Genomic DNA, 27,072 nt, shown 5'->3' with positions numbered 1-27,072 from the left:
GAATACTGTTTTAAACCATTAGTCTTTCTAATTTATTACTTGTGGCTGTGTCTGAGACAGCACACTCCAGAAATTTATTTACTTTCAGACATGAGTTAGTTTGCTTCTCTCAAACTAAATGAAAGCTAAAACACTCATTGAAACTACCCTGATTTAATGACATGCAGGTTTCATTTTGCGATTAGGTGAACCATGGCCTTAACTCTGTTCTATCTGTGAATTTCTACCTTTAACTTCAACTTTATGTTGTTTGGTCTTATAGAACATTATAGCACAGTACAGGCCCTTCAGGCCATGATGTAATATCGACTTATGCAAATTTACTCAACAATAATCTAGTTTCCCTACCTCTCACCCATATCCTATTTTTGTTACATTCACGTACTTGGTCAAAGGGTCTTTTGCATGTCCTCCAGGGGCGGAAAATTGCCCTATCTCCTCTAATTGACTGAAGGCAAAAGGAACAGAGTATGGAATGTGGGTCACCTTGTGGGAGGACTAATGGCAGCAGGCTGGAATGATCCTGAGATTAGGGAGCTGAGGGAATATGAACTTAGATTCTATTTGAGGGTCACCTCAGTCAATGAAAGTGTTGGCCCTTTAAATTGCTTGTTCTAGGCGGAAAGAAATGGCAGCACTGATGGAGCTACAGTAATGGGTGGCACTCAGGTGGCAGTCCTGTTCTGGCACCTGAAAGGTCCGCAGTGGGGAGAGGCACCGCGGAGCAAACGCCGGTTCCTGTCGACTGTGTAGTCCTGCCCGCTTTCAGGTGCCTGGGGGTGCGCTCGGAAGCGGAGAATACACCAACCCGAGGAGGGTTCAAGGGGCCTCAATAATCATCTTCAGATGATCCCGCTAGATCACATTGATCACACTTATTGGTCAGGTCAGGGTTCTCCGCTTTCACGTGGCCTCCCAACAGCCGCATTCGGCTATTTTAGGTGGATTTACGTTGGGGTATTCTGGCCACCTGAAAGCGGCTTTACTGTAAGGGACGCTGGGAAACTCTAAAGACTTCTCTTTGCCTGACGGCAGGCAGAAGGCAATTTCATGTAATATTACATGCCTGTACTATTAAATGACAAGAAATGAATCTTGTGTTTAGTGACATTGCACCTCTCTAAGACGTCCACGCTGCTGAAGATCCAGCTGCGCTGGATGGGTCACGTCTCCAGAATGGAGGACCATCGCCTTCCCAAGATCGTGTTATATGGCGAGCTCTCCACTGGCCACCGTGACAGAGGTGCACCACAAGGACTGCCTAAAGAAATCTCTTGGTGCCTGCCACATTGACCACCGCCAGTGGGCTGATAACGCCTCAAACCGTGCATCTTGGCGCCTCACAGTTTGGCGGGCAGCAGCCTCCTTTGAAGAAGACCGCAGAGCCCACCTCACTGACAAAAGGCAAAGGAGGAAAAACCCAACACCCAACCCCAACCAACCAATTTTCCCCTGCAACCGCTGCAATCGTGTCTGCCTGTCCCGCATCGGACTTGTCAGCCACAAACGAGCCTGCAGCTGATGTGGACTTTTTACCCCCTCCATAAATCTTCGTCCGCGAAGCCAAGCCAAAGAAGAAGACCTCTCTAAGAACTGTCCTTTCTTTCAGACTATTGGTGTGGAAAATCTCACTGCAAATGAAATCTTTCCCTTTGCAATACTGTTAACTTCATTAATTTACCATAACACTGAAATGCAGGTCGATTTTTTAAAATGTGTGTGGCTCAGGTTGACATGATATACTATGTGTTGAAGTTACTAACCACAATAGGTTTACCCTGATCAATATTTTAACTTTACATTCAGCTTATGAAGCACTCAAGAATATTTCCTTGTCAAGTGAAAGTTGGTAGGAGCTATACAGAATGAAATATTTTGTATCCTTGAGAAAAAAGGATAAGAACACCTGCTGACAAAAGTCATTAATGCATCAAATCTATTTTTTTTCTGCATTCCTTCCTCTTCAGAATTTTATTCGGGGTGGCCAAGGCTAATGCTCTTTTAGGTCAGAATAACACAATGAACCTCACTGAGGACTTGAAAATTAAGCTTGCCAATGTTTGGATTCAATCGTGCATGTTCAAATTTACTGTCATCTGATTGTCCATATACATATACAACCTGATGAAACAGTGCATCTCCAGACTATAGTTCACACACAAACAAGTACACAGTACACCCTACACACAAATGGCATTTCTACATAGGGATACAAAAGAAAAACATCTAAAATAATTTAAGGGTTTTTAGAATCATTCACCAGTCTCACTACCTGTGGGAAGAAGATGTTTTCCAGCTTGGCAGCCCTGGTTTTTATGCCCCTGTACCTCTTCCTTGAAGGTAGAGTCTCAAAGATACTGCGGGCTGGACGGTAAGGGTCCTCAATCATTCTCTGAGGTCCCTTTAAGCACCGTACCTTGTAGATAGAGGGAAGGGAGAACCCAGTGATCTGCTCAGCAGTTTTAATCACCCTCTGTACTGACCTCCTATCTGATGCCTTGCAGATACTCTACCACACTATGATACAGCGAGCCAGGACACTCTCTATTGTGGGCAATAGACAATAAAGTGCTGGACTCGGCTATTCGGCCCATTGAGCCAGCATCGCCATTCATTTAGATCATGGTTGATTTTCCACTATCAGCTATTCCACTATTTTCCCTATTCGCAAGAAACTTATCTAACTCCCTCAAACTTATCCAGAGAACCCGCCTCTACCACCGTCTACAGCAAAGCATTCCACAGACCATCAACTCTCTGGGTAAAAATAAAATTCTTCCTCATCTCTGTCTTAAAGGGCCTTCCCTGTATTCTTAAACAATTGACTATTGTGGTCCTTTAGAATGATGTTTGGATGGTGGCTCTCCTCAACCTCCTTAGGAAGTGTAGGCAGTGCTTCAGCTTCCTGACTAATGAGGAGGTGTTGCGGGCCCAGGATAGGTCATCCTTTAAATGGACGCCAAAGAACTTTGTGCTCCTACTTTCTCTCCTGGTATGTAGTGGGGAGTGGTCCTTCATCCTCCGGAAGTCCACGATCATCTCCTTTGTCTTGTCCACATTCAAATTTAATTTAAAATAATTATTTCTTTCTGCGTTCCTTCGTTGTTTTGAACTTCTCTTCATTTCCTTAATGCAGTTTCTAAAATGAAGGGCCTGCTGAGAATCCAGTATTTGCTCATAAAATCATACGGATTTGCAAAATTATCTAGTTAGTGTTATTGAAATGGGAGTCCTTCAGGCTGATTTCTCCAAGCTGAATTCTACGGCAATGAGAATGAACGTTGAAGAAGCAAACATTAAATATGCCAGCAGCATAAATTTATTCATCTGGAAAATTACTAGTTTAAATTTCCATTGATTGAGCAGTTTAGAAACCTTATCTTCACATTCAGACTGATGAGGATCCAAAGGTTAATAAAGTACTCAAATTGAAAAATTAACAGATTAGCATTTACAAGGATGTATAAAAAAACAAAAAAAATAGAGATAATGTATCTGATCTAAGTGCAGTGTGTTTTGATTCTACATTATACCCTTTAATGTCACTGAAGCACAAGATCAAGAAACCTATTGTTATTATGACAAATATCCTGAGATGTATTCGTGTACAAGTCAAGCAAAAAGAAGTCGGAATGGAAGAATTAATTGTAAAAAAATAAGCAGGGTTTGGATAAAAGCCACACCCAGGAAATGCCTTATTGGTGAAGTGAAATTCATGGAAATAGACCCAAAAAAAACCGCTGCTTGTCAGACATCTTCTCTGGATGAAGGAACAGAGTTGATGCTTTGAGTGCCGCAGCGCCTTGATAGCTCGTGTAGGCTGGCTTCTTCTGTTTTCCAACAGTCAAATTAAGAATAAAAATGTGCCTTAAACTTCATAAAAGCTGTTTAAACCTATGAAAAACAATGGTGCTGCAATTCGAAGTAAAACTCAAAAGTCTGCAGACACCATGTTTGAAGTAAAAACACAGCGCTGGATAAGCTCAGCAGGTTAAACAGTGTCCTTTCTATAGCACAGATGCATAACTAACGTTTCAGGGTTGAGCCCTTCATCAAGGTTTGAGCAAAATGTAGGCAGGCGCCCAAACAAAATGGTGGTGGGGGGAATAGAGTGAGGAGCACAGACCCAAAGGTAGGAGATGATAAGGGAGGGAAGGCACAGCAGCAAGCGGGGGGAGGAGGGATGGCTCTGTGAATAGAGAGGAAAGGGGGTGGAGGGCTAAGGGAGAGAGGACAAAGGGAAAAAGGAAGGGAGGGAGAACAGAGGCTAGCAGAAACTGGAGAAATCGATGCTAATGCTGTCCGGTTGGAGAGGGCCTGGAAGGAAAATCAAGTGTTGTTCCTCCAATTTATGTGTGGTCTTGGTGGGACAGTACATGAGGCCATGAACAGACATGTGAGTATGGGAGTGGGGCACAGGATTGAAATGGTTGGCCACGGGAGATCCTTGTCAATGATGTGCTCAGCCAACATTTTTTATAGCTTGATGAAGGGCTCAAGCCTGGTTACGTATCTTTATCTTTGCTAAATAAAGTACATGCAGAGTTTCTCCAGCATTCTGTTTTAGGGCCATGATTAGAGCTGCTTTCACACACCTTCAGTGAACTAGGTTTGATCTTTAGCTCAGGTCTTGTTTGCATGGAGTTTGCATACTTTTCCCCGGATGCTCTCATATCCCAAAAACATATTTGGGTGCCTTAATTGGCAGCTGTAAATTGCCCTGAGTATAATTAGGGATAGAATTGAAAGGAATTAATGGGCACGAGAGAAAGGCATGTGGGGCGATGGGATTGCTCTGAAAGCCAGGCATGTGGGGCTGAATGGTCTCCTTCTCTGTGGTAATAAAGTTTGAAACTATAAAAAAATAATAAAGGGTGGCCCAGTTCGCGTCATGGTTAACGTGATGGTATTACAGCACCAGTGACCAGCGTTCGAACCTGCTGCTGTCTTTAAGGAGTTTGTATGTGGATTTCCTCCAGGTTCGCTGGCTCCTCCCACCCTTCAAAACATACTGGGGTCATAGGTTAATTGGAGTATTTGGACAGCAAGAGCTTGTGGTTCGGAACGGCCTGTTACTGTGCTGTATTTCTAAATTAAACTTAAATTTAAAATATGATGGAAACAATTAAGAATAAAAATGATTCAACTAATTTTGTTTTAAATGTGATTGAGAAATATCATGTTTCCTTCCAGTCTTCTGTCTCCATTAAAATGAATGGAGATATTTCGCAAGTGTTTTTTTTTATGAACAGACTTCCCGACATGAAGACAGGCAAGGAATGGCTAGTTAGTTCAGAATGTTCGCATAACTCAAGTTAATGGTGCTTATACACACAGGGTGACCCCAAATTAATGGTACTTATACACACAGGGTGACCCCAAGTTAATGGTACTTATACACACAGGGTGACCCCAAATTAATGGTACTTATACACACAGGGTGACCCCAAGTTAATGGTACTTATACACACAGGGTGACCCCAAATTAATGGTACTTATACACACAGGGTGACCCTAAATTAATGGTACTTATACACACAGGGTGACCCGAAATTAATGGTACTTATACATACAGGGTAACCCCAAGTTAATGGTGCTTATACATACAGTTCTGGCCCTTTATGCTGATGTCAGGTGTATAGGAAGACAAAAAAAAACCAAGTAAGGTGACAACAATCCACCACATGTGTCTTTCATCTAGACTATTAGTTGGAGAATAATGTGTGATATAGTGAGAGAGAGTGAACAGGTTTCCTCGCAAACTTGTTTCCAACACTGGAAAAGTCCAACTATGTTGGACTTTTATCCTTTTATCAGCCTATTCCATAACCCCAATGCACCCCTATTGTTCCCCCCCCCCCACCCCCACCTAGCCCATCTTCTCACAGAGCCTAGAATTAGCAGAAGAAGAAATAACTTCTCTCCAAAACATATATTGATGATCAATGGTCTCAGAGGGAGAAATTGTGAAACTGAAATAGAATTATGTTTATGCTGTAGATCGTTAGATGAATTTAAACCTGTAATTCCAGAGTTCTTTTATTTGCACAATGTGATATGCAATTTCACCTTTCCCAAGACCCTGAATTATGGCCTATGCAACTTATGATCATACACACATATCGAATTTAAAAAAATATATGAATATATATAAAATTTACATGGTTTGTATTGTATTTCACAAACTATAACAGAAATACAGGGCATGTAAAAGTCAACATGTCCCAGGGCTGGGCTGTTTGACCTGTTGAGTTTCTCAATATTACTGCTTTTACTTCATTCATGGCATCTGCAGACTTTTGTCTTTTATATATTTTGTTATTTTCTTTAAGTGATGCAGTTAATTTTTGTTTTATTGAGCACTGTGGGATTAAACTGAAGCCTGGGGAGAAATTTGCAAGCTAATGGATGTCTGTTCCAATTATTTTCTGATGTATCACCTGGGACCTTCCTGCTGGCTCTTCATGAAGTAGCAGCTTTTTGAAGTTGCTCCAACTTATCTTATTGTTTCCAACCTTATTAAGTCCTTAGTCTTAAACTTCACATTGCTTACTGAATTTATTTGGATTAAGGACAGTAACTGTCTTTAACGTGGCTATGAGGAGGGCTGAGGGAACGAGAAAAAAAGAGGATCTTCCTGCCTCTTTGGAATTTGCTATGGAATTACCTCAACAACTAGAAAAGAATCCTCTAATGAATTACAACATTTCAGAAAGGAGTTGAAGCAGATGGATGCAAATTTCTTTTTAAGAAACCTGAGGAGAAGAACATGATAAACTTATTCAAGATAATGAATCAATTGTGACTGTTTTGGATGGAAGAGTGGATGATCTGCAAGAACTATGTAAAAAGCTATCAAAGACTAATGAAAAATTAATGCAGAAAATTAACCTTGAGAATAGAAGAAATAACGAACGAATTATGGGCTTGGAACAATCAACTGAGGGTGGAAAACCTATTACATTCTTTGCAGGTTTTCTGACAGAATTGTATGAACCTAAGTTCGACCAACTCTCCCTGTGACAGATTGTGCACACAGTTCGCTGGATCCTTTAGAGACCTCCATCGGTTATATTGTGCTTTCATGAATTTCAAACGAAGGAGCTTTTAATATGTTAATCTCTACTCAGAAGAATGATTGACTACAAAGGTCAGAAGATTCGGATGGTCGAGGATTATTCACCCGAGGTTTTGAGTGAATGTGTTAAATATAAGATCATGTCGGAATTCTACAATCAAGGAGTTAAGCTGCCTCTGCTTTTCCCAGTGTGCCTTCGGATCACAACTGAAGGACAATTCTAAGAAACGGTTCTATTCTGTCGAAGAAGCCCAGAAATTTTTGGAAGGAGATCTGCCATCTATTATTTTCCATCTTAGTAACTTTCACTAATTCTCTACAGCTGTTTCACTTCTTCACTCTTTTAGTGCTTAACTAATAGAATAAGGTCTTAATGAGTTAATGCTTTAAGTGTTTATAAATTTTGATTAGAATTATTTTATTGACATCTATATATTTTTCAGCCATTTAGCTTATAAAATGTTGTTTTGATTCTGATTTAACTATTAAAATTAAAATTTTAATATCTATGTATTCTCTACTTGGTTTTTTCCTTTGTTAATAATGATGAATGTGCATTATTGATATTGTGAAAACATAATGTTTATCTCTATTTCGGTCCTTGGCATTAAAAAAGTAAGTCTGTTCTGTCTTGTCTGGAAAACATTCAAAATTTCATTTTAATATTGGAGTTTTTCCAGCAGGAATGTTGGGGATGGGCAGTTTAGGTAGTAGCTTTCCATCTGTCTATTTGTCAGTTTTCTGGCTTTGGGAGGAGGGTGGAGGGAGGGTTATCAATTCCTAGGAAGCTGTTTTGGCTCTGAAAAGATAAATCTGTTTTGGCTATCTTGTTTCCAATGCCCATTCATTATAATTGGAATAACCCATTTATTTGCCAGTCCCTTACATTTTTTTTAATAGTTAAAATGGATCAAATTATTAACTTAATTAGTTTTAACATTAAAGGATTGAACCATCCTGTAAAAAGAAATAAATAATATACTAAATGGTACAGAACTCAGCAAAGGCCTAACTCTACTTGGCTGCTTCATAGCGAGTAATATCCATGATAATGAAAAGTGATGCAAAGTGTTTGAAGCAGAGTTCCACTCTTGCACTGAATCTGGCCTCCTCAGACAGCAAAACAATGTAGCTTTGGTATTTCCTCCTGTTTCCTTTCCTCTCACTCCCTCTCTTCCCTCTATCTCCCTTCACAGAGCCAAATCAGTTCTCACCTATCCTCTTACCATATTCATTTAACACCTTTTGTCTGTTGGTCTGTACTCATCCCCCTCCCATTCTTTCCCCAGTCTTCAATTTAGACACCTGGCTTTTTTCACTTATACCTTGAGGAAGGGCTAAGGCCCGAAACATCAGTCTCCAGCATTCTTGTGTTTTGGTAACAACTCGTTTCTCAACATACAATCATTTCCAAGTGAATGCCAGAGATAGACCAGCTGGTCCAAAGGGCCTTTTCCATATTGATGTTACCTAGACCCCCATGATGAGATATTTTCTGATATATTCTATCCTCAAAATCTTATTAAATTTAGAATCATCTCAAAACGAGGAATGAAACCAAGCTTAATGTATTCAGGAAAATTCTCCTCCAAATCACTCAGACAATTAAAACCTATTAACCAGTGCCTTAATTTACTCTTAATCCACTTCCATGTCATATAAATTTAAATTTAGACATACAGCGTAGCAACAGGCCCTCCCAGCCCACAAACCCATGCCTGCCAAATAGACCAATGAACCTATAAATCCCATATGTTTTTGAAGGATGGGAGAAAACCAGATCCCCTGTAGGAAACCCATGCAGCCATGGGGAGAATATGCAAACTCCTTACAGACAGCACCAGATACAAACCCGGATCTCTGGAGCTGTAATAGCATTGCACTAAGTGCTACACCAACCATGCTTCCCTTTTTTAAAAACAAAATCTACATCCAAATTTAGACAAAGAGCACGGTAAACGGCGTAGGAGCCCTCTGAATACACCAAATTAATCTATAAATTTTCCTCTACAGAGAGCTACACTGTTTTGCTGTCTGTAGAGGCCATGTTCAGTGCAGAATGGAATCAAGCATGGAGCACTGCTCCAAAAATGTGCTACAACCTTCAAAGTCACTTTTCCTTATCATGAATGTTCATGTAATGGAATCTCTCCTTGACAAGGGAGCAATTTAAAACTCTGCAATGTGCAGGGGAGTGATTCATCTCCCAGAATGTCCAGTTATTTTGCAAATAAAGCCAGTACAGTTTGTACGTTTCCTGGTGGTAGCCTTGATGCATTTTTTTTCTCTTGTCCTCTACATATGTTCTCTTCCACTCAATTCATTAGCTTAATACTTATTGTCTGCTTCAATTTTCACTGTAGCACCTATGTCAGTGGTGTTCTGGTTGATAGCTGGATAGTCCAGGCTTTCTACGTGATGGAATTGTTATTTCAAATGGATTTAGCTGGATTGGGGATATATAAAGACAACATTTTATATAAAATGGTGTTTAACATAGATTGATATCTTGGACTTTTTACATGTATAACCAGACTGTTTAATTATGATATGTAACTTTTGTTTGCCAGCACCAGGTGTGAATTCATTGTTGTAAAATTACTCACTTGAAGAAAATATGAAGTTAGCTTTCAGCAAAAATTGCACAAAAAATTAATTCTGAAAGAAACTTGGACAATTTTACTACAATTTTCAAAAATGTCCATGTATTAGTGTGAGTTGGCATATTTCTCATGGTAATAAGTGAGCAAAAAAATCCTCATTCCAACATCGAATTGTTAGAATTTTCCGTGACACATGTTAACTTCTACAAAGAAACGTCGCAGATCAACTGATGCAAAAAACTGATGGGTCAGCATTTTTCAGGACACAGCAAGAATTACATAAGAGGATTTGTTGTTGAAAAAGCAAGGCTTCAGTAATCAAACTCAAACCCAGTTCCCATTTTTTGGAATATTCTTGTGTTCATAGGTGTCGCTGGGCAAATCATAGATGGGAAAATAAGAACATAGGAGCCATAACCGTGTCCATTAATTGTTTTGTTTAGCATTTTTTGAGCCTGATCTACTTCTCTCTGCATCCCAGGAGAAAGTTTTAGCCTTTACCATGCTGATAGCTAGAAGAGCAATTTTTCTGAAATGGAAAGATGACTCTTCATCGACTCATACACAGCAGTTACATGAAGTAATGGCCTGTTTAAGTTTGGAGAAAATTAGATACAACATCATAGATAAAAAATTTCAATTTATAAAGATGTGGCCCATTCATAGAATACTACCGTGATTGGAAGAATTAAGAATTTTGAATGTTCCGGAGATTCTGCATCCAATGTTTGGAGGTTGCCATCAGATCCACAATTTCCTTTTATTATATAAGGTAACCTGGATTAGAGGGAGGGAGTAGATTAGATTTAATTTTTAGAGTTTTTTTTTGGCTTGTTTTTTTTATTTTCTTTTTATTTGTCTTAACTTGGCAAATATAGGTTTTACATGGTTATTATTTATGATTAATATTAACTTGTTTCTTACGTGGATCAAAGAACTGTCTAATGTAGCTCCATCCATTTGTTTTGTACTTGTAAGTATAGGAGATGACTTATTATGTGTTTCCCCCCCCCAAAAAAATGCGTAAGTTTACATCTTAAACTCAGTAAAGAATTTTTTAAAAAGAAAAGGAGCCATTGAATGCTTTGTATCTGGTCCATCACATCGTGATCTTGGCTGATCTCTAAAACATTTCTCGTTTCTTGCATTACCCCCGTAGCCCTTGTTTCACTTAATGACTAGATCCCGATCAAGCTCTGTTTTGAGTGAACTCAAAGGAGTGGAGGATTCCGAATTGAAATTTATTGTCATGAACTCGTCACAAAATTCGTTGTTTTGTAGGAGCGTCACAGTGAAAATATTGAGACAAAATTACATTTAAAAATGAATTAATTAATGCACAAAAAATAAGAGAAAGACCAACCATCATTTACGTGAAGAGATTTCTCCTTGCCTCCTTCTTCTGAGGTTGTGACCTGTGTTTGACACTCCCCAAGAAGGGGAGGCCAAAAGAACAATTGTCATGTTAGTATTTATTTCCTTTATCTGAAATTCTGTTCTCACCATCCTTTCTTACTACCTTTCCAAGTTAACCAACATTTACGAACTCATTGAATTTTACAGTGAATACATGAGTGAAAGTGGGACTGAGCATGAGACTGTCTGTCATAAATATAGTAAAACTTCAGGTCTCCAGAATTCAAGCAACCGGCAAAAAAAAATCATGGAAAATAAATTTTAAAAATTAAAATAAGTAGGAAATAAAATAAAATAATGTTCTCGGAAGTGAATCTTTGGTGAAGATGGAGCAAACATTCAGCCAGCGGAGGGCCTTGGTCGGGCTTTGCTTGTAGCAGCTGTTTGAATAAAGTTGTGTGAAGCAGCAATGGCGTCGCCCAGGATGAAGAGCTGGTTGATGCCGCTTACCGTTGGAGTGACTCTCTTAAAGCGTCTCCTTATCCCTGCTTAGTAGGAGTCGTGCTAGTCAGAGGCTTTATCTGTAAACTTTTTTTTTGGGGGGAAGAGGTTAATTATCTATATTTTTATTGTTCGTCTTTTGGAACCTGCAGAAAACTTAAATGTTTTCAAAGAATGTGACTGAAAATAAAGTAAAATGCTTTAAGGTTTATATATTCATACAAATGAAGTTTGGTCAACGTAAGTACAGTGTAGTATTTTTGTGTTTTAGACTGTTTATTCTTGATGCAGATATATTAGTTAGGCATTGAGTAAGTCTCAAGCAACTGGAAAATACACTTAACCGGCATCTTCCAATCCCCCTAGGTGCCGAACACCAGGGATTTTACTGTATTGTATTATTGAAGTCCAATTAAATTTCCTATGTTTTTGACACTTCCGTTGTTACCGATTTATAGCTCATATACCTGCCGCCACCGTGGGGAGACTGCCAATCTTCAGCTGTCAACACAGAATTTTTCTCAAGCTACAGTATCACAGCCTGCAGGATTGATTGTGAAACCAGGTACCTGGTGGAGAACTGCAACTGTCGGATGGTGCACATGCCAGGTAAGCGGGAATCCGTAATCTCCTTCGCATGCAGTATCGATAACTGTCGGCAGGCAGGAGGAGAATTGCAGCATTGGCTAAAGACGAGTGGGTCCTTCTCTCCAAATTCCAAGGTGGTCATTCATTGTCTATTGTTGAACAGGTACTTTGGATAGATAAAAAACCCATGGAATTGCAGGGGAGAAGGTTAGCTGACTGGCAGAAGGCAAGAGTTGAAATTATGGGCCCCTTTTCTGTCTGGCTGCTGGTGACCTCATGGTGTTCTGCAGGAGTCATCGTTGGGCCTGTTACTTTCCACATGATATGTAAATTCTTTTGAGTGATTAAATTGATGGCTATGTGGCCAAATTTGCAGATTATACAAATATAGTGGGAGGGTGAGTAGTATTTTCCTCCAATCTATTTCTATAACTTAATTGAAACTTAAACAAGCTGGATGTGACTCAAGATCCTTGAATCTTTTTGGACAGTGTGGGTTCTGACCATGTGGTTTGCATTCTATGGCTGTGGATAACCAGCAGGTTCAGGGACAGTTTAACACAAAAACTCAATCAGAGACTGTGGTGGTACACCACCGGCCTACTCCAGGGGGCAACTTCTGTACCTGCAAAAGTGTAAGGGGACTCCTGGCCGGCTGTCAATCATTTGGCCTGAATGGATCAAGCCCCACCCAGTCGGGTGTCAATCACCCTCTGGGCTATAAACCTGCGCCGGCCTCCTGAGGCCTCACACTGAGTTGCTGCAGCCACTGCCAGCCTGGCTCTGTGGAAGTCTTTGTGGATTAAAACCTGTTGTACAGTCTTTACCTTGTGTGTGTATGATTCTGGCTAACAGCGCACCACAGAGACTCATTTAAAAACTTTTACTTGGCACAATTTATAATGGAGTATTTATTTTCTGAATTTGCACTTCCTTCTTGTGCATCTTTTCCTGAGTCCATTGTTTTTCACTACCAATAAGTATAAATCTGGCCTGGGCCACAAGGAAAAAGAATCTCAGGGTTGTATGTGATGTTCTCTGACAATAAATTCTGAATTTAGATCAATCTGTACTGGGATTTAAACCTCAAAGTTTATTTAAAACGCTGATTTCAAGAACTTGGCTAACAGTGGGCAGGAAGGCGACTGTTTTGCTGAAGAGAAAAACAGTGCAGGCCAGAGTGAGGAGAGGATTAGTTTTGGATTAATCCAGGAAACAGCCAGAGCAAAAATGATCGTTCAAGTGGACACCATGCTTTGGAACGCTTTGCTTCAATATTTTTCTGTTAATTTCTGCACAGTAACTGGCCCTTTCAGCCCACAAGCCCAATTGCTGGTGCACCCAATTAACCTACAACCCTAGTACATTTTTCGAACAGTAGGAGAAAACAGATGCACCCAGAGGAAACTCACGCAGACACGGGGAGAACATGCAAACTCCTTACAGACACGGCTGGATTCGAACCTGTAACAGTGTCGTGACAATCTTTACGTTAACAGTGCCACCTTCAGAAATACAGCATGGTAACAGGCCCTTTTGGCCCACAAGCCTGTGCCAGACAATTACAGCCAATTGAACAGTGGGAGAAAATGGAGCATCTATGAAGACAAGGGGAGAAAATACAAACTCCTTACAGACAGCACCCAGATTCAAACCCTGTCAAACCCAGGTCATTGGCACCAGAACAGCCATGCCATCATTCCTTGATCATTTACAAAGAAACTGCATTGAGGAACTTGTTGCTTTATATTGTCTCTATTCCAATTTGATCATTCCTGGGCAATGCAGTATACTGAGTTTCTTAGGAACAATCTGTGATGACTTTCCTTTAATATTCATTGCAGGTGATGCCCACTACTGCACCCCTGAGCAATATAAGGAGTGTGTGGAGCCTACTTTAGGTGAGTTAGCTCTCTCTCAGTTTGCTACCTTTTAATAATCTGCACTCTTGACATGCATGCGTTAGTTGATGAGCAGTGTTTCAATAACAGAGACTTGTATAAGTATCACAGACATGCCATTCCCAATTAAAATTGTCAGTAAAAACACTGAAATGCTGGAGGAACTCAGCAGGTTTATTCTAGGATCTTTTTGACAAAAATATATCGCTGACATTTCGAGCCTGAGCCCTTCTTCAAGGAAAAATTACAAAAGGCAGAAACAGGAAATCTCAGAATTCAAGCAATGGGGGAGTAATCGAAAGCCACAAAGGGGGTTAAAAGTAAATCACAAAAATCTGTAGAACACAAAATGGTGGAGAAGCTCAGTAGATCAAACAGTGTCCTTTATGTAGCAAAGGCAAAGATACAGAACCGACATTTTGGGCTTGAGCCCTTCATCGAAGTATGAGAAAATGCCAGCAGGCGTCCAAACAAAAGGGCCGGTGGGGGGGTGGGGGGTGGGGGAGAGGGAGGTTGGCAAAGGTAGGAGATGACAGATGGAGAGAGGAAGAAGGGGACAGTACCAATGAGGAGTGGCTGGGTGGGTGGAAGAACTGGAAAGACAGGAAAAGGGGGAGGGGGGAAAGAAAAAGTGAGCAGGTTTATTGGAAAGCAGTAAAGTCAATGTTAATGCCATCTAGCTGGAGGGTGCCCAGGCGGAAAATGAGGTTTTGTTCCTCCAATCTGCGGGTGGTCAGGGTGGGATAGTGCACAAGAGCATGGAGAGGCATTTCGGAAGGCAAACACTCCATCCCCCTTTGCTCAATTTCTCCATCTCCACCACATCTGTTCCCAAGATGAGGTGTTCCAGTTCAGATCTTCCGAAATGTCTGCCTTGTTTCACAAAAGTGGCCTCTCCTCCACCACTAACAACTCAGCCCTCACCCGCATCTCCTCCATTTCCCACTTATCTGCCCTGGCCTCCTCTGACCCAAGATGCAACAAAAATAGAATACCCCTCATGCTCACCTACCACCCTACCTGCCTCCTCATCTAATACATTAGCTGCCGGAATTTCCAGCACTTACTACCACCACTAGACACATTTTTCCTTCTCCCCTCTCGGCCTTCTGCAGTGACCGTTCCCTCCATGATTCCCTCGTACATGCATCCCTCCCCACCCATCGCGTCCCTGGCACCTTCCCCAGTGCCCAAAGGAGGTGCAACACTTCCACCCACACCTCCTCCCTCACCACAGTCCAGGGCCCCAAAGAGGCCTATCAAGTGAAACATCACTTCACTTATATATCCACAGGACTTGCTTACTGTATCCAGTGCTCCCATTGTGGCCTTCTCTACATTGGAGAGACCAGTCACAGATTGGCAGATCGCTTGGCTGAGCATCTCCTATCTGTCTGCAACAACAGTGACCTCCCAGTGGCCAAACATTTCAATTCCGTGTCACACTCCCACGTGAACCTGTCTATCCATGGCCTTGTGTACTATCCCACCAAGACCACCCGCAAATTTGAGGAATAACACTTTATTTTCCTTCTGGGCACTCTCCAGCCAGATGGCCTTTATATTGTCTTTTCTTCTTTCCTTGAAACCTGTTCACCTTTTCTTTCCCCTTCTCCTTTTCCTGTTTTTCAAGTTCCTCCACCCACCCAGCCATCTCTCCTCGTCCTCATTGCTGCTGTCCCCTCCCTCCTTCCTCTACCTATCATCTCCTGCCTTTGCCCCCTCCCCCTCCCCCCCACTCTTGTGTTCAGACGCCTGCTGACATTTTTCCATACTTTGAAGGACTCAAGCCTGAGACTTTGGTTATGTTTTTTTAACTTTGCTACATAAAGGACACTGTTCAATCTGCTGAGTTTCTCCAGCATCTTGTATTTTTACAACAAAAGGGGTTAATTGGATGTGATAAGGATCAAGGTTGAATTTAGCATGTCTGAGCGAAATGACACAGGCAATGGAGAGATGACATGAGAAGCAAGGGGATGGGGTGGGGAAATATTAATGCTATCCATTTGGAGGTTGTCCATTCGGAAGATGAGGTGATGTTCCTCCAATTTACAGGTGCTCTCAGTCTGGCAGTGCATGAGACCATGGACAGTAATGTTGGCAAGGGAGTGGGATGGAGAATTGAAATGGGTGACCACTGGGAGATCCACGCTATTGCAGCGGACAGAGTGGAGATGCTCAACAAAGCAATCTCACAGTCTGCCTCTAGTCTCTCCGATATAGTTGGCACCACAGCGGGAGCACTGGATACAGTAGATGACCCCTGGAGATTCACAAGTGAAATGTTGCTTTCCTTGGAAGGACTGTTTAGGGCCCTGAATGGTGTTGATGGAGGAGGTGTGGGAGCAAGTGGAGCATCTCCTGTGGTCTCAGGGGTATGTCCCAAGGGGATGATTAGTGAGGAGGAAGGAATGGACAAGGGCCTGTCTTATTTCACACAGTCAAGATAAATTCCATCTAGACCCTTATTATATCCAATTAACGCCTTTTGTTGGTCTGGATTCCTCCCCCATTGTTTGAATTCTGAGACTTTCTGATATATCCTGATTCTGCCTTTTCTGAATTTTCCTTGAAGAAGGGCTCAGGCCCAAAATGTCAGCGATATATTTTTGTCACAAGATCCTGGATGCTGAATAAACCCGCTGAGTTTTTACTGTAATCACAGTGTCTGCAGCCTATCATGTTTCTCTAAAATTGTTTGCTTTACTTCATTACTTAATGGTAACTTAACACCAATTATTCTCCAATTTCAATATATCCACATTACATTTCATTTTGCTAAAGTTAAATTTTCAAATGCTAATACACAACTAGTCTCATCAAATATTTTCTAAATGTTGAGAAATATTTGGAATTTACATTTTGGTTGTTTTTGATTGTGAATTGCAAGTTTTGAAATGTCAGCTTTTAACAGAAACCACATAACTATCAGAATCGCAATTTATTGTCAAGAAAGTCATGAAATTCATTGTGCAAACATTCCTATAAACCACATTTCAAAATAAAATAGAGAAAGTAAAAGCAAAAAACAAAGTGAGGCAGTGTCTGTGGTTCATTGATCATTCAGAAATCTGATGACAGAGGGGAAAAGACTGTCCTTGTGCCATTGAGTGCTTTATCTTCAGGCTCCCGTACCTTCTTCCTGATGGTAGCAGAGTGAAGACGACATGGCCTGGGTGGTGAAGGTCCTTGAGGATAGAGGCTGCTTTCTTCAGTCACTGAACGACCACCCCTTGTAGATGTCCTTGATGGAGTGAAGACTGATAACCATGATGTTGCAGGACAAGTTAACAACCCTCTGGAATTTTTTTTTACCTGCCTGAGCTTTGGCAACTCCAGACAGTGATGCAACCAGCCAAAATGCTCTCCACCGTGCACTTGTAGAAGTCTTTGTGACTATCTCCTCCAACACCTCACAAAGTATAGACGTTTCTGGGCCTTCTTCATGATCGCATCAACATGGAGTCTCCAGGACAGATACTCAGAGATGTTGACACCCTGGAATTTGAAGTTCTTGATGCCTCGATGACCTCTGGTTCATGTTCTCCTGAAGTCCACAATCATCTCCTTGGCTTTGCTCACGTTGAGTGCAAAATTGTTGTAAAACCATTTAACTAGCTGATCTATTTTCCTCCTGTATGCTTCCACATTGTCCTCTGTGATTCTGCCAACAACCTTGGCAGCATTGGCAAACTTGAAGCTATCAACAATTACTTTGGGCAGGATATTTGGGCATGTATTTGGAATAATATTGCCCACTGAAGTGCATTTATACTGTTTCTTAGAATATTTTATTCTTGAAGGTCCTTTCCACTTGAATGTTGACTGCAGTAATAAAATGGCACTAAAAATGGACACATTATGCACCCTTGCACAGGTGCATTAACTCAACAATATTATTATTTTTCCCAAGGGTTAATGAAATCGTATTTTTTTTATCTTGGAGTTAAAATACTCATGAAATAAATATTCAACAATTTCCAGTCTGAACTCGCTTCTTGGTTGAATTTCATGCTGAATTCACAAGTACACATTACAGAGAACAACCCTGATTGCATTTTTACTCTACTACAAGAAAAGCTGGCAAGGCCGAAATCATGTTGTACAGTACCGCCTCACACGTGAAGAAGTTAGTGAACGAAAACAAAAGTTGTCTTGCAGGTGCATGCAACTGAACTGGCTACCCATCTGTTGCCAAGCCCAAGACAAAGTCACGGCAAATTCCTTTGAGAAATATACCTTTTTTATTTTTGTAAAGTTGGCTAAATTTGATGTGTGTGATGAGCCTCTCTGTGAAATCATCCATCAGATTCCAGATTGCTTTGCCACATGGCTGGGAAAACAAAAATTGCAGTGTTCTAAGAAGTACTTTGGGAATTATGACCATCTGGGATGCACTATGTTTCAATTCCATTTCTGCGCTTCATTTGCTTCGAATCACTGAGGTCATCCTGCGGTCTATATATTGGTAGCTTTGTAATTGATTCCAATTCAGGAGAGAAGGAAGTCAACTGAGACGCCTTTCATAAATGGCCTGTCAACAGTTTACAGACAACTTGATCTTGCTTCCCTATTTAATCCCAGGCAATTGTGATAGTTTTTAACAATGGCACATTGAATTCTGATGAAGGATAATATATCTGGTCATCTACAGAGCTATCCAATTCTCAAAGTCTGGTGTCTGAATATTGATAGAACATGTGGGGATTCTACACAGCTACAACTTGCAGTGATAGATCATTCAAAGTCACTCCCAGGGCTTACTTTTCATTTGTGCGCAGTTTATTTGACAGCTTTTCATTCTCCGTTTGTCTCCAATCACATAGAACTACTGCATGATTGCAAGTTATTAGAAAGTTCAAAACAAAATATAAGACGCAAGAAAAGTATGTATTTGAAAATATAAAGTGCAAGGACCTGGAAGATTTGACAGTGTCACAGTCAATGTTTATTTAACATCGCTGGCAGTAATTTCTGGTCTCTCGTGTTAACTGGCAATCAATTGTGGGTCAGCCCTTTGCCTCAGTATCAACAGTCATTCAGGGTTTATTTGCCTTATTCCGCTCTTCACAATGATTCTCAATCACTGCTTATCATGGGTTTGATTTTTTTTGGTGACTTGCGCTAATCATGTCCAAGAACATCCATCTCCATCTCCTGTCCATTTGGTTCCATTGAAATCTGAATGGAATTAAGTCAAATTTATCGTTATCTAATTGTGTAAATGCAACCCAATCAAACAGTGTTCTCCGGTCCTCGGTACAAAAACACCCAGACACACAACTCACATTCAAACAAATAATACGTATGCAGGACAAGTACTTCATCTATACAAAGAAATAACTGAATATTGTTTCATGAATATGAACTTCAGAGGGTCAGCGTGAGCGGTTCCTTCGGTCGTTCATCATTCTCTCTGCCAGTGGGAAGAAGCTGTTCCTCAGCCTGGTGGTGCCGGTTCTGATCCTCCTGGATCTCCTCCTCAACGGGAACCAGCAACCAAAAGGAAATTGTTTTCCCCATTTTGTAAATTCCTGTGAAAGCAACACAGGTAATTTTACATGTATAATTTAAACACCGAATCAAAATAGCAGCTCCCAGATCAAATTACTGTTCTTCCGACAGCACAGTTTGCAACATCTGAGGATGTTCGCATAGCTATTTGGGAGAGTTTGTTTTTATGGATTTTTAATTAGGTGGAAGATGATAAAGGCAGCTGTGGGACCTTTAGAGAACAAGGCTGGTAAATTAATAACAGGAAACAAAGAAATGTCAGATCTGGTAAATCATCTCGTGCATCTGTGTGGAGGGCACTGAAAATATCGCTAATTAATAGAATTGATAATGGATTAGAGAAACTAACATGGCTAAAGACAAATGAATCACTAGGATCCAAAGGAAATGACTGTTGAGGTAATGGAGGCATGGATTGAATTTTTTTCAACACTTGCCAAGTTCTGGGATGTGCTAGAAGATTGGAAAATGTCAGTGTGACTCCCTTGTTCAAAGAGGGACGTCATCAGAAAGTGGGAACTGTAGACCAGTTACTGCAACGTTTATTGTTGGCAAGATGTTGGAGTCAATAATCAAAGAGGAAATAACAAAGGGACTCTCATTTGCTTCTCTTTTGGCAAATCTGTCTTACACGAGACTAAATGCAATTGAATGTAATATTACATCTGTTTTATTACATAACCATAGAATAATAATTTTTTTAAGAAAGCAGAACTCCATCAAATGTATTCAATATTGCTGACTGAAAGGTAAATCATGTGATGGGGAATTTGATAAGAGGGGAATCTGTTGATATGATGTATTCAGATTTCCCATAGCCATTCATTTGAAAAGAGGCTGGGCATTAATTAAGAGCCCAAGGTACGGGAGGAGGTGTATTGGCTTGGATTGCAGAGTTTGACCCCTGTTTTGTGTGTTCACATGTTGTCAGGGAGACTTGTGGCAGAAAGAGTAATGCAAATGATCACTGGACAATGAAAGTATGGGGGAGGTAGAAGATACCATGTCAAAATAGTAGAATAGAAAGAATGTTTAATTTTTTAGTTCCAGAAAGATGCACACAATGTATAGCATATACCTACTGTATATAGAAAAAGTGAAGCCAAGTGCAGACATGCATATTAATAGGAGTCAAGTTGCTGCAATGAGAACTAAGTTTATTTCAATTCTCACTTTCAGCCATGCTGGCAGAGACAAACAATAACTGTCTTTGCAAAACTCCATGTTACCTAACTCGATACAACAAGGAGCTATCCATGGTGAAGATTCCTAGTCGAACTTCTGCAAAATATCTGGAAAAAAAATTCAACAAGACAGAAAAATACATTTCGTAAGTATTTATCAGGCACAGCAATTATTATCTCATCTGGGACCTGAGAGGTGCCAACATGTTCAAGCTTTCAATCAGGATCAGCCTTCCAACTAGTGGTTTTGGAAAGAATGTAAGTGTTGAAAAGCTTTTAGGAAATCAGGGCACACGCCATCCACTCTAAAATATCCAGCCTCTGCTCTGTGCTGCACTTGTAGTATTTGTTTCTGCATCCTGAAAAGTCCCTAGTCAAAAGTGAAATTATCCCCATCCTCCCTCCAACACCCAGCTGCCCCCAAATCCCCCTATCGTCCCATCCCTCGAAAAATACTAAAGGCGGGAGATTCAACCATGGTGATGTCAAGAGAAGCTGAACAACATTTTTTTTTCACAAGGTTCGCTTCCTGAAAAGAAAATGAGGATTATGATAGATGATTTCAAGCTGACTCAAAGATAATTTCAGGTTTGCTGTACCACGTAGGAAGTTGGAGCAACATTAAATTAACTTTTATTGAATTTTGCATGCTTAATCCCATACTGATGGTGACATCTGGGGTTCGTTGAACTAAAAAGGTTTTGCCGCTGATTTTCAATTGTGCTCAGCATCTGATGCCTCTCATGTCAGTGTCCAACAATAGTCAGCCAGCATTGATGGATTCCATTTGCCCTGATACTGCTTTTCCATGATGGTAATGTCCTGGTGGAACTTTTGACCACATATGTCACTGACCGCACCAAGACCAGCAGCAAAGACGTCCAAGAGCAAATGCAGAAAATTAATTTTCAATGACATGTGGTGCTTCATGGTTTTGAAGTATTTCAAAAATATAACAAGAAATCACAAAAATAGGTTACATCTAAAATACAGTTTGTGATAGGAAAGTTTTAAGGTTAATTTTGTGATCAGCAGCCCAAAATCCATAAAGTATACCCAAAAATGTTTAGGAAGCAAAATCTTCATAGTCCAATATAATTAGATGATGCCTTCATGGTGATGCCCATTGTTTGTTATACCTCAAATATAAGGCAAAATTTCTTTTCTGCAAATTGTGATATTTGATCATTAGATGCTGGAAATTTGAAATAAAAAACATTCCAGAGGGGAAAAAAGTTGGCAGGTCTTTGGTAAAAAGCAACAGTCAATGTTTCAGGTTTAATAACTTTGTCAGAACTGGGAGAGAGAAAATTCCAGGAGAAACCTAGTTTTCCTCTAACTTGGATATCATTGGTCCAAGTAGGAACCACTTTATTTTCAAGCATGGAACTGCATTTTTAGACCAACAAATGCATTTACACCAGGAGCACACATGGAAGCCACGTACTCCCTTCCACCCTCAGAGCATCTTTCAAACAGTCATTTCATTTGCTTTTTATATTTTTATTTTGTTGCAGGGAGAATATTTTAGTGTTGGACGTTTTCTTTGAAGCTCTGAACTATGAAACTATTGAACAGAAGAAAGCATACGAAGTTGCAGGCTTACTTGGTGAGTGGTTGGATTTGAAGAGCTGCCCAGGAATTAACTTAGGTACGCAGCGTGGTAACAGGCTTTCTGGTTCACGAGCCCACACCACCAAAATATACCCATATGACCGATTAACCTACTAACCCCATACTTGGATGGATACCAGAACCCCTGGACAAAACCCACATAGACATGGAATGAATGTACAAACAGATCGTGCCGGATTTGAACCCGGGTCTCTGGCACTCTAATAGCATTATGCTAACCGCTACACTGACCATGCTACCCACAGTAATATGGGAATCAGACAGGATGGTAGAGTTGAGGCCTTTTGAATGACAGCACAGATTTTTTTTGGACCCTATAGTCTTCTCCACCTCCTTGTGTTCTAATTACCCCTAACTTGGAAGGCAGAATGGTTCTTTCTTAGCCACCATATGCCATCCCCCACCTGTTTAACATCTATAAATACAATTCCTTTACAAATTGTGTTTCCTCTTCTGCATTGTTAGAACAGTTTTTGGTGTGGTAATATTGAAAAGCAGCTGAAGCCATCAACTGATAACAGCATGTAAACAATTACAGGAGTCGAGCAATCTGATTAATCCCCTCACCGTGATAAATAGAGATTGATGTACTTTTCAACACAGCAGAAACAGTTTATCATTGTGTCTCAACATATTTAAAGACTAAGCATGAAAGAGGACATAAAGGTAAGTGTTCCATTATTGTCACATAATACTACATTTAGAATGTACCATACATGAAATTCTTTTGAACTTTTGTCTACCATAAGGCAGACAGAGAATTGCCACCTTTGTCCAGTGCCCCTCACAGAAACCTACAGCACCTGTTGTTCCTAGACAGTCTCCCCTCCAAGTATTGACCACAACTGAGCCTGTTGATCAGACAATCTCAGGCATATTCAGGCTGTTAGACGATAAGTATTATATCCATTCATTTTTTTCTGCAAAATGTTTGGGAAGATGCAGCTATTATTCATTTTCCACCAAGAATATGCTTCTCTTTTGGTTCTTCCTATAATCTTTCCATTGACTCTCAGACTGAGCTCACAAATTCAAATTGAAGAACGTGGGTATTTGCTGATGCATTGCTCTGCTCCAGATGGATTCGATGGAGTCTTTGACAAAGAGAATGAAAGAGTTCCATTTACACCATGCCTTTCACAATCTCAGGATATTCCAAAGTGCACTTCTAATTGATTTGTCATCTCTGTTGTCGTGAAGGAGAGGCAGAAACTGATCTGAGCACAGTAGCGTCTGAAAAACCATGAAGTGATAATGGTCAGATGGAGATAAACAAGAATCTGCAGAAGCTGGGTTCTCGTGCATTGCACAAACATGCTGGAGAAACTCAGCAGGTCACGCAGCATTCACGGAAAGCAAAAAGGCCGTTGACTTCCCAGACTTGGGCCTTCTTTGAGTGGGGTAAATGATCAAATTGTCAGTTTTTACTGACTTTGAGAGATAAATATTGGTAAGTCTCTGCTCTTCTACAAAGTAGTTCATTTGTAGAGAGCAAAAAAGGTCTTGGTTTAATATTTGATGTGAAAGACTTGAATGGTGGTTTAGTACTGCGCTCTTTGTTCACTCAGATTTCTTTTGCTTGTGTATCTGGAGTGCAACTGGGAGCCACGGCCATCTGCTTCAGAGACAAGGGTACCTCAGAGACATTGTGAACTTCTGCTATGCAATCAGAATACTGAATAGTATATCAATCTCTAGTAGGGGATTAATCTGATCTGTGCTTCTCTTCAATGATGGTTTACAGTCTCAGCCTATGCATGGCATTTGTTATGACCTTATGTTATCCCAAAACAATCCCTCACCAACATGTTAGTTAATGGTGTAGTCACAGCACATGTTTTCGCTGCAACTATCAAGAAAGAGGTCTCGCTGCCACAAGACTCACACCACTAGATTCAGGAACAGATGCTACCCCTCCACCATCAGACTTCTCAATGACAAACTCAACCAGGGACTCATTTAAGGGCTCCTTCTTTTGCACTTTATTATTTTTTTCCTCTCTGTATTGCACAGTCAGTTTGTTTGCATTTCTTTATTTGTTTACATGTGTAAGTGGTCTGCAGGTTTTTATTTGCACTACTAATTAGTGGTAATTCTGCCTGCAGGGAAAAAGGAATCTCAGGGTTGAATGGGATGTCATGTATGTACTCTGACAATAAATCTGAATCTAAAGTTGTAACAGAGGAGAGGTGGTATCTAATTACACACATTAAGCTACCACAACCATGTGATAATGACCAGATAATCTATAATGTTCATTGGGTGATGAGCATTGGCCAGGACACCAGAGAAATCCTTCTACATTATTCCATTCAATATTTTATATCTATCTGATAATTACTCCTGGAGCTGTAAAATTCTTTGAAGGAAATGGTTAGTGCAATGCCTTTATAGCGCCAGTGCAGGTTCAAATCCTGCGCTGTCTCTAAGGAATTTGTACATTCTCCCCGTGGCTGCGTGGTTTTTTTCCCCAGGGGCTCCGGTTTCCTCCCACCATTCAAAGCATACTGGGGGTTGTAGGATAATTGGGTGGCATGGACTCATAGGCTGAAATGGGCTGTTTCTGTGCTGTATGTCTAAATTTAAAAACAAATTAGAAAGTGCCAACTTGAAGCCTTGCTTCCTTTCTTCCTTTCAACATTTGTTTGAAAATAAGGGAAGACATTTAAAACAAAAAATTAGGTGGTGCAGTCGATGTGAGACTCATTGCGGATAGAACAGAACTGAGATAAATTAAAAATTTTATTTACAGCATGATGAAAGACAACTCAAGCCACTTGAAACCCATGCCACCCAAATAAGCCTACAACCCCATACATTTTGGTTGGTGGGAGGAAACAGGAGCACCCAGAGGAAACCCACATTAACACGGGGAGAATGTACAAACTCCTTACAGACAATGCCGGATTCTAATCCAGGACACTGGTTCTGTAAAAGTATTGCACTAACCACAGTGCAAGTGGTTCTCAACTTTTTTTTCCCCACTCACTTACCACCTTAAGTAATCCCTTACCATCCACAGATCACCTATATCATCCTATGCCATAGGTGCTCCGTGGTTAAGGGATTACTTAACGTGGAATGTGAGTGGGGAAAAAAGGTTGAGAATAACTACTATTCTACTGATATTCCACTAGAGACTTTACCAAAAAGCTCTGGGGGGGGGGGGGGGGGGGAAATTGTGCTAAAACTTGGAGATGGATATTGGGGACAAAGATCCAAGGTCTTTTAATAGGAGTAGCCTTGCACCTTTGTCCCTGATAGGACCATGAAAAATCAGATATTGTGTGTTGAATAATTGGACATTTTTTGCCATAAATTATTTACAATTATTTTCAAACAGTTTCTGTTTTAACCACCAGTCCTTTACATAATTATTGAAAATGTGCCCATGCAACTGTCTCATCATACAGAAGTCATTAGCCGTCATATTCTTCATTCTCGTCAATAATTGCAGACATAATTTTGTTCAGCCCGGAATCAATATTCCTTCAATATTGGCTTCATTTCAACACATACAGGGAGAGCCTCTCAATTGAAATTGCTCACCTGTTGCCAAATTGAACCCTTATGCCAACATGTTCGAAACTGCTGATCTGAATTTAACTATTTTTGACAACTATTGTCTTGTTCCTTTAACAGGAACATCACAAATATATGTTGCCAAAGTGATTAAATACCTACATTTTGCAAATATAAGGAGGAGGCTGTAGGATAAGCAATTTTTTTTTGTGTGTGTTCGGCATTGCTTTGAAACAATTCACTCTGTGAATCAAGCTCCCCTTTTTAACCTGAATGTCCCCTTCACCTAACTCTCCACCAGGGTAATTCATGATATCATAATTGTTGAAATTTCCAATCTATGCTTCTTATCATTGTTAACTTTACCATTATATTAGCTAAACAGCATAACTAATTTTCACTTTAAAGTCAGTTCCCTAACAGCATCAGGATGTTCTCAGAATTTTCCTTGAACATTCCCTTTATGGCCTTTATCTTCCTTCACTGTGGGTTAGTTTGGTTCAGCAGTTTTGACATGAATTGCATCATATAATCCTTAAAAGAAAATTCAACCAAAGTTGAAGGGGTGGTTAAGGGAAAGAATTCTTTAGGGGAAACATGAGTGGATTAAGATGGAACCAGAGAAAGAGTGGGGGGGGGGGGATGAGTATGGGTGAGAGGCAACAAACTGCTGGCAGAAGTCAACAGATCTATGAGTCAAATTGTGAAGGCAAAGGGGTGGTCACAAAAAGTAAATAATTGTTGTAAAGCGATTGCTTTCAAATAAAGACCCTGTGATTAGGGACTCGGCAATCCCCTCACATTTTCTGCAGCTCTGCTGAAGGTGTTGACCATTCGACTATGAAATCCTCTTCATAGTTCTCTCTCTCTCTGGCAATTTCGAGCTTGAAGTCAGGTGCAATTCAAATGTGGAGAATGCCACAGCTACGTTTAGTACAATCCATTTGCACAAAATGCTACTTCAGAAATGTTTCTAGATGACATTGAGTGAGACCACCTGACTCAGAGTTTCCTCCTTAATGATCGAGGGGAAGTATTGCCCTCCATAGCTCCCATCGGATGGGGAAGAAATTTGGATATTAGCTTATCAGGATGGTTCAGAGCTTACCAGCTAAAGTGCTCTGCCATTACTGCAAGAATGTTAGGATGGTTCTAAGATATTTGTGGCCACTTGTATACAGTTTTAA

At 40.5% G+C, this 27,072-nt stretch overlaps 1 protein-coding gene across 3 annotated transcripts in view; it reads left to right on the top strand.

Moving 5' to 3' along the window:
- The window catches only part of asic2 (acid-sensing (proton-gated) ion channel 2), a 287,552-nt gene that overhangs the window by 233,206 nt on the left and 27,274 nt on the right, over positions 1-27,072 (top strand). The window contains exons 5-9 of one of the 3 annotated variants that reach the window (XM_069904701.1): positions 11,997-12,147; positions 13,971-14,027; positions 20,724-20,874; positions 22,246-22,337; positions 22,902-23,011. In XM_069904701.1, the coding sequence (XP_069760802.1) occupies positions 11,997-12,147; positions 13,971-14,027; positions 20,724-20,874; positions 22,246-22,337; positions 22,902-22,921 (471 nt within the window). In that variant the 3' untranslated portion in view covers positions 22,922-23,011. Of the gene's footprint in view, positions 1-11,996; positions 12,148-13,970; positions 14,028-20,723; positions 20,875-22,245; positions 22,380-22,901; positions 23,012-27,072 lie in introns of those variants that run through there. The other 2 variants (XM_069904700.1, XM_069904699.1) reach the window with 2 other exon arrangements.

The sequence above is a fragment of the Narcine bancroftii genome, chromosome 12, assembly GCF_036971445.1.
Source record: "Narcine bancroftii isolate sNarBan1 chromosome 12, sNarBan1.hap1, whole genome shotgun sequence".
NCBI classification, from domain to species: domain Eukaryota; kingdom Metazoa; phylum Chordata; class Chondrichthyes; order Torpediniformes; family Narcinidae; genus Narcine; species Narcine bancroftii.
Note: the sequence above shows the minus strand (reverse complement) of the source record. Positions and strands in the feature narration are given on the sequence as shown.